The sequence below is a fragment of the Bicyclus anynana genome, chromosome 8 (genome assembly GCF_947172395.1).
Source record: "Bicyclus anynana chromosome 8, ilBicAnyn1.1, whole genome shotgun sequence".
NCBI lineage: Eukaryota > Metazoa > Arthropoda > Insecta > Lepidoptera > Nymphalidae > Bicyclus > Bicyclus anynana.
In genome coordinates this window covers 9,241,643-9,250,132 of record NC_069090.1, presented here as the reverse complement: position 1 = coordinate 9,250,132, position 8,490 = coordinate 9,241,643, and the positions used below count along the sequence as shown (strand labels likewise).

Below are 8,490 nucleotides of genomic sequence, written 5' to 3'. Positions count from 1 at the left end.
AACCAATTTTGAAAATTCTTTTTTGTTTGAAAGATTTACTTCCAGTTTGGTCTAATTTTCATGAAAATCAGTTCATTAATTTTGTGTTAAAATGAAAATAACGAAATTGCCTGTACTTTGGCGTATCGTTCGCTATGTTAGGACACACTAAAAACAAAAAAAAAAATGATGGCAAACTGCCACGGGTTCATTACTGGAAACTTATTGTTTTTTTGTTATTCTTTACAAGTTAGCCCTTGACTACAATCTCACCTGATGGTAAGTGATGCTGCAATCTAAGATGTGGAAGCGGTCTAAATTGTTAGGAGGATGATGAAAATCCACATCCCTTTCGGTTTCGACACGGCATCGTACCGGGACGGTAAATCGCTTGGCGGCACGTCTTTGCAGGTAGGGTGGTAACTAGCCACGGCTGAAGCCTTCCACCAGCCAGACCAGGACAATTAAGAAAACCTCAATCGGCCCAGCCGGGGATCGAACCCAGGACCTACGTCCACCGCGCATACCATGTTTAATTTGATCTCGATTGGTAAATAGCAGCTGCTCATATAAATGTAATCGCAACGTTCACTAGGCAATAACACAACATTTTGGCCTGGAAAGGTATCGGCATTGGCCATAAGAATCTGTCTAGGCAAGGGCACTACAAAATAATTTAGTAGGTTAGCTGTTTATAGAATAAAGTTAAGTGCCGATAATCTGTGAAATTACTTCAATGTCTTTTACAGGCAGAATAATCTACGTATTACTGGCTTTAATCTAAAAATCAGAATAAGGAAAATGTTGTCCGAAAAAAAGAATTACGCTAACCAATCGACGTCTGTCCTTCCTAATATAAAATGTTATGTACTCGATAACATAACCCATATCAGAGTAGACTATCAAGTGATCCCTAGCTGGTGTCAATATTCGTGCTAATTATTATCTGTGTATTATCATAATGTTAGTAAAGATACGTGTATAATTGAATATGTAATTATATTTGTACGAGTAACTAAGTGACATCTACGAGTAACTAGTTTAAAACTATTCGAGTGGTCAATGTGAAATGTGGATACATGATATAAGTTATTCTCTTGGATTACAATGGATTTAAATGGTAAGTTAATTTTATTCCTAGAAAGGGAAAGAACAAATACACGTAACTATTTATATATAGTTATACAATTTAATTAATCTGTATTAATTTATATTTACACTTATGATTAAACTGTAAGAGGTCAAATTCATTCATTGAAGAATTCAATGACCTGAATTCATTGAATTCAGAAGATATTTTGTTTTTTTTGGTTGGAAGGCATTGTGTACCTAATCGATACTGAAGCCAAAAATATATTTTTCTTTGCTTTTTTTCTGTCTGTCTGTCCGCGTTTTTGTTGGCCGGGCATCACGCTGAAACTACTGAATGAATTCAAACGTAACTTAGCACGATTCGAGACTATAATACGAAGAAGGTTATAGGATTCTTTTTGTCGCAAAAATAAAATCATAATGGGGTGAAATAGGGGTTAAAAGTTTGTATGGAAAGTCCTTGATTATACCAGTTATATTTCTAAAAAATTGTATGTGTACTACCTGAAAAATACTAAAAATATCGTAATTCAAGATTTTTAAAGTTCTACACATTAAAGGGTTTGAATTTTTTTAATATAGATCGTTCATGTTTTGAGTTTGTTGTTTGTAAAATTTTTAGTGGACTATTTAATATATAAAAACATGCGAAAATAATAATAGAAATAGGGGTTGAAAGTTTACATCGAGTTTAAGTTATAAAATACCAGTCCGCCGCATCTGTCTGTGTGTACTGAATAAACTTGAAACTATTGAACGGATTTTCATGCGGTTTTCTGAATCTCTCTATCGGAAAGTTTTTCACCGATAGAGAGATTCACGAGGAAGGTTTAAAGTCTGTTAATTGAAATTTTTACGCGGGCGATGTCGCTGACATCTGTTAGTGTTAGAATAATACACATTATAAAAATGAATAAAAAATATTTTAGTAAAGCTTTAAAGTTGAAAGTACCTAATAAAATTAAAGGGATCAAAGCTCTTTATATGCTTATCTTATTTCTCTGAAAGACTACATTAAATAGTTTCAGCAAGATTTCTATCATATTATATACAATAATCTGTATTTCAGTAAACGACTACATAGCTGGCCTGTTCTCAAAAGAAGCAGTTGAACAGCCATGCGATGACATAGCACCCGAGGATTTAACGATGAGAATACCGGAATGGTTTGACGAAAAACAATATAACAAGTAAATATAGATACTTGTACATAATTAAAATTTCCCTACTTCCTACTAATATTATAAACGCGAAAGTATGGATGTTTGTTACTTTTTAACGCCGCAACTACTGGACAGATTTAGTTGAAATTTAAAACGAAGATATGTAATATTATTTGATTATGAAATACCACTAAAACTCACGTGATATTAGGTCGGAGTATGCCAGACTAGTTTTGAACTCATACGAGGCCCTTAGTCATGAGCTGGTTCTTGCAACGCGGCACGATCCAAACTGTGAGTTTTAGCCGTGTTTCATAATCAATTAATATGAATAACACTCACGATAGTTTGAATTCTAAAGACATGTATTATTTGGATTAACACGTAGGCTACTTTTTATCTAAGAAAAATTCATAGTTACTGCGGAATTTGTGAAAAACTGAATTCCACGCACACAAAGTCGCGGGCGTCCGCTAGTAATACATAATTTTACTTTGTTGTGTTTAATATTATGTAATTAAGGAAGTGCTATTCTAAAAAATCCTATGGTATCGTACACCTAATGACTATTCTAGTGCACGTTATCATGGTAGGTACTCATATGTCGATGTTTATCTCCAAATACCTCGGAAACATTGGCATGTTTACCCAAAGTGGCCTTTGGGTACAATGTTACTTTTTTTTTACAAGTTAGCCTTTGTCTACAATCTCACCTGATGGTAAGTGATGATGCCAATCTAATACGGAAGCGGGTTAACTTGTTTCTACTAGTTTTTATGCACTAAGCGTAAACAATTTGATCTCACGACAGGCAGTGTATTTTTGTTTCGATCTATGTGCCCCACCCATTGCCATTCACGCGACTCTGAGCTATGTCGGGGACTTTGGTTCTTCTGTGGATTTCCTCATTTCTGATTTGATCACACAGAGATTCTCCGAGCATAGCTCTTTCCATCGCCCGGACTGTGTGACTCGGAGCTTTCTTATGAGCCACTGGTACGGGACGATGATCTTTGTGTTATAATTACTTAATGCAGATGGAATGTCAACTCTTGAGTTCCGACGACCAGGTACCAGTCCAACTCTCCAATGAAATCTTGATTTCAGAGCTCGCGAATTCTACTGGAGCCAAGCTTTTCAGTTCTCATTGTCTATGCTGCTGGGACTGGTGGCAGTGTTCGCGGTGCCGTCCATCCTGCGAGTGCTCATCAGCTCGCGACGCTCCTCCTCCAGCTACACAGCGTACAAGAGATATGTGTCCACTCTTCTGCATACACTGACATGGTTCGAACACGATCTCAAACCGGGGAGTGTGTAAGTTTTCTACCCTTAGTATAACCATTTTTCATTATTAAACAAAATTAAGGACATTATACAAACAGGTGATTAAAGGTGATTGAGGATAAAACATTTATTTCATTATTTAGTTAATTAGGGAAACTTTAGGGTGAAATAAGGATTCAAACTATCATAGAATTTATCGGTAGAGCCGTTTAGAAATTTTTCTTTTTGACATTCCTCAAAAATTCTACTGATCCGAATCGAATCAAATGTTGGAAGTCAGTTAAAATGGGCTTCACTACCTTTTTAACCAACTTCCAAAAAGGAGGAAGTTTTATGTTGGGCTGTATAAATGTTTATTTTACTCGTGAATACTATTTTAGTACTAGTCTACCTATTTCGTTCAAATCGGTGAAGTCGTTCAAAAGTTATGACAGAGTTGCCCATTTTTTAATTCGCTCTGTAATTTTCTATGATTTTCATTTTTGTGATAAAAAATAGCCTTCTTCTTATTTATCTCTATTTCAAAATTAATCAAAGATAGTTTAGCGCTTTATAAAAAGTACATGTATACTTATAATACTAGTATGGACGAATGACCTAAATGCTATCTAGTTTGACAACAAAAGTAGATATGTATTTTCTTTTATTGGAGTGACCAGCAATGATCAATTGTTGATCTTATTCTACGACTTATGTTTGACTTATGCAGTACGGACATTACTTTCGGCAATGAAGATAACGACCAAGATCATACTTTGACTAATAATGATAATTTATCTGCGACAGGTCGTGGAATTCCATACTAACGGTCCGGACTCGACACATCAAAGGCGGTAGAGCGGCTAAACTAAAAGGACATGGCATTGTCTCCCAACGTGATTTAGCACTTACGCAGTTTGGATTTATTGGTTTTACAGTCTTGAAGCCCGACAAATTCGGCATTAGACAGTTTGAAGAAGGTGATTGGGAAGCGTACAACCACTTCTGGAGAGTTATAGGACATACTATAGGTCTGGAAGACAGGTATTATAATGATTTAAATCCAATATTATTTGTATATTCCCATTCCAATTCCCCTACGTCCATAGACATCCGGCTCCGGTTATGTAGATGTACGTAGGAAAATTGCAATTATTGCTAAGTGTTACGGGGTAGCCGCACATGTAGTTATAGTGAGTAAAACAAACTCAGGGTCGTAGGTTTAGCTAATTTTTTTATATTACCGTTGCGTTGGGAGACCAGCGAAAGACTCTTTAAAATGTATTATTTAAAGACTCTTTAAAATGTATATATATGTAATATGTATTATAATAGCGCCAACGCGCGTCGGAAATAACGCTTAGTTGTAATGATAATAAGGGCTGCCACACATAAAATTACGTAAGTATACTTACTTACGCAATTTTACGTAAGGGTGTGGAAGTATGTAAGTACCATTATTAAACGATTAACCATTTGAATTTTCCCATCCAGGTACAATATATGTAGAAAAAATTTTGAAGAGACGCGTGAAGTCTGTCAAATTCTTTTGGACAGTGTGTATACACCGTGCATGGAGAACGTACCAGAATATTTTGAGCACATGGCACGTTCAATGCTAGATGGCCTGTGGTGCGTAAACCCCCTAGTGAACGTGGAGGCCATGTTGTACTGGACAAAGTATCTTTGTAATGTACCTGGATATATAGATACAGATCTTGATAGGATAAATTTACAAAACAGAATTAGAAAGCAGTTGAAAGGGAGATCAGAGGACATAGGTAGGTCATCCAGCAGATTAAAATCTTACTTTTATCTTTATATTAATTTATATTTAAAACTACTGGGTTATTTACTGAAAATATTAAAGTTAAAGAAAAAAAAAATAGTTTTGCCGGCCTCGAACCCTGCTGGGCCGTTTGAGATTTTCTTAACTGATCCAGGTTTGGCGGGTGAGAGGCTTCGGCCTCGGCTAGTACCAGCAAAGACGTGCCGCCAAGCGATTTTGCATTCCGGTACGATGTCGTGTACAAACTAAAAGAGGTGTGGATTTTCATCCTCATCCTTACAAGTTAGCACGCTTCCATCCTAGATACCATCAGGTGAGGTTGTAGTCAAGAGCTAACTTGTAAAGTAAATGAAAAAATCCTTAAAGTTAATTATGTAGCCTTTTCCTACCAGATCTAGATGTAATACATCTAGGAGCTGCGTAGTCAGACATACTTCATTTTATGAAAGCTAAAAGATTGTCAGCCCATGCTCTTACCATACTGAACAGCTAATTATGGAGCTTGGACCATAATGGCTTCATGCGATAGCAGGTTTCTAGGATCCAGATCCTCAATACTCATGAAGTACCTACTTAAGACACAGAATCATATCTCCAAATGTGTCAATGTCGTTATCAACCCATATTCGGCTCACTGCTGAGCACGAGTCTCCTCTCAGAACGAGAGGGGTTAGGCCAATAGTCCACCACGCTAGCCCAATGCGGATTGGCAGACTTCACACACGCAGAGAATTAAGAAAATTCTCTGGTATGCAGGTTTCCTCATGATGTATTCCTTTATCAAATGTGTAAAAGTGAATAAATATTACGAATTGAACTATAAATGGAGTATGTGGTTAGTTTGTGCGTCTTAGAATTGCGAGAAGATTACCAGAAAAATCTTTCTACAACTTGTTTAACGACGTTGGCCTCACTAGAACTGCAGCAAGTTTTTATTTTAGAACGGATATCCAAAGTTGCTCTAGTAGGATCTTACCAATTTGGCTAGGCAGAGAGAACAACACGAGCGGAGAAGGGGAGTGTTACTTAACATAGCTAGTCAAGGATATCCTTAACCCCTAGACCCATTGGTCCAAGGCTCTGCTTGGAGTTTTTCTCTCTGCCACGCGATGGATACGGCACCCACACGGTGAATTCATTGAATGCTAAGGTATTCGTCTCGTCTCTTTCAAATGTAACTTTTTTTTATTTCCAGGTGTGGACACCACTGAGCTCATGGCGGAGCCATTAATACCTTTGCCAGCGGATTCACCGCGTTACCTTTATTTGCACGATTACGACACGATCGAAAAGTCTCCCGCATACAAACGGCTGACCTTGGCCGCGAGATACAAACTATCCCTTAACGCTTTGATCATCGCTTTCCACAGCTCTTATTTGGGCCGTCTTTACCTTAACATGGTGTATAGCATTGTTGTATTCTTCATGAAGTATTTTCCTTACATCGCGTTTACCAGATTCGGTGTTCTTGCGTCTTACGTCCGGCCTTTTGAAGAAGACCCAACAGATAATGAGGATCCGAAGCCTAATTCTGAATATTATAAACCTCAGCCACCGTTGCCACTTTATAAAGAACTGTTACAAATTATCTTCTAGATTAAATACTTGTTATTAACTAAGTAGTTGAGTCATACATTTTGAACCATTAAGTGAAACCTATTAGTATCAAAGAAGATTGAAACTCTCTACTATAACCTTGCGCCTTGGTCCGAGAAGAGCCCACAACAGACTTTAGCCAAGATTTATTAGTATATATTCGTCCTTGTGTACTACGAGTAGTACCAAATTTCAGTTTTAATTTTTTTAAATAATAAAAAAAAATCAAAAAAATAGTAACTTTTGGAAAGCCAATAAAATTTTTAGAAAATATAATTATTATAAATAATAATTGAGTACACTTATTTGTTGTTTTTAATGGTTCTGAACGTTTGTCGTACAAAAACGTAATCCTTATAATATCATTCGCGCACATTTTAATGTCTGTCTGTTTTCTCCGAATGTACAGGACCAATCCAGTTAAAATTTGTTACATATATCAATTCTTGTGACCCAAATACAGGAATGTATCGTAAGTAGATATAAATATGGGGGCCACTTATGGGGGTTAAGATGGAAAGTTGAAAAAAAAACTTTCACAAACTTCATCGTGTTTCATTTTTCACATCATTTCACATCATTAAATGATAAGAGCTTTAAAAATTTTTTTTTTTGGAATTTAAAAAAAAAATGCTTTCAAGTTATTTAAGCAAATTGACTGATTGAAATATCTAAAACTGGAAAAAAATACAGAAAATTTAAACACTGAAACTTTGAAAATGAAGGCCACTTTTGGGGGGGCGAGATGGAAAACACAAAAAAAAACTTTGAAAAAAATACAAAAGTTAGCTTTCTACGTGTAGATTTCCGGAAAACCTCTATAAAATTTTATATTAACCTATATAATTAAACAAACCATGACATGTGAAAAATAGTTCAATATTTCCCATACAAAATATGTTTTTGAATTCGATAAACATATTGAATCAAATCAATTTTATTACTTCATAGTTCTATTAAAAAAACAATTTATACAACATGAATTTTGTAAATTCCATTTTATTCTTCTCATAAATAAAATACAAAAATACATTGTTCGTTTGTCGCTAAAACTAGAGAACGACTTGACAGGTTTGTTTCATTCTTTTTGATTTTTTGATAAATTATAAAAACCCAAAAAATATATATATATAAAATCGAAAACCTCAGTTGGGATATTTTGTACGGGAATGTAGAAAAACTTGCACCTAAATACTGAATGAAAGGATTTGGCTTAAATAATTTGAATACATCAAATGAAAGTATTTCGTTCAAATACAGTAAAAGCTCATTATTCGCGGAGGATACGTTCTCTGAATGTGTCGCGAATATAGAAACCGTGAATATGGAATGGTATTTTATATGGAATTATAAGGGATACGTTCTTGGGTGAGAAAATAAAATTACTGAATCTAAAATATAGATAAAATACAGAAATTAGTTTTTACTTTTAGGTAGATTACAGGAGATCTTTAACTATTAAGTCATTCAATATTGTGCCTTCCAACTTGCATATTATTATATAACTTATCCATCAAAACTAATATTAACTTTTGATAAATATATATTACAATAATAATTTTAGGCTAAGATAATTATTTAATCAAAAAAGCAAGCCTGAAAATTATA

At 35.1% G+C, this 8,490-nt stretch overlaps 1 protein-coding gene across 1 annotated transcript; it reads left to right on the top strand.

Moving 5' to 3' along the window:
• The first annotated feature begins 374 nt into the window (after positions 1-374).
• Positions 375-7,354, top strand: LOC112049932 (uncharacterized). The gene is made up of 6 exons (XM_024087999.2): positions 375-1,099; positions 2,141-2,261; positions 3,342-3,548; positions 4,305-4,541; positions 4,992-5,278; positions 6,482-7,354. The coding sequence occupies exons 1-6, from the start codon at positions 1,087-1,089 to the stop codon at positions 6,880-6,882; spliced, it is 1,266 nt and encodes a 421-aa protein (XP_023943767.2). The 5' UTR covers positions 375-1,086; the 3' UTR covers positions 6,883-7,354.
• Positions 7,355-8,490: the final 1,136 nt, after the last annotated feature.

Coding starts and splice junctions, on each gene's coding strand:
- LOC112049932 (XM_024087999.2), top strand. Junction 2,262..3,341: donor GACGAAAAACAATATAACAA/GTAAATATAGAT, acceptor TCTTGATTTCAG/AGCTCGCGAATTCTACTGGA. Junction 4,542..4,991: donor ACTATAGGTCTGGAAGACAG/GTATTATAATGA, acceptor TTTCCCATCCAG/GTACAATATATGTAGAAAAA.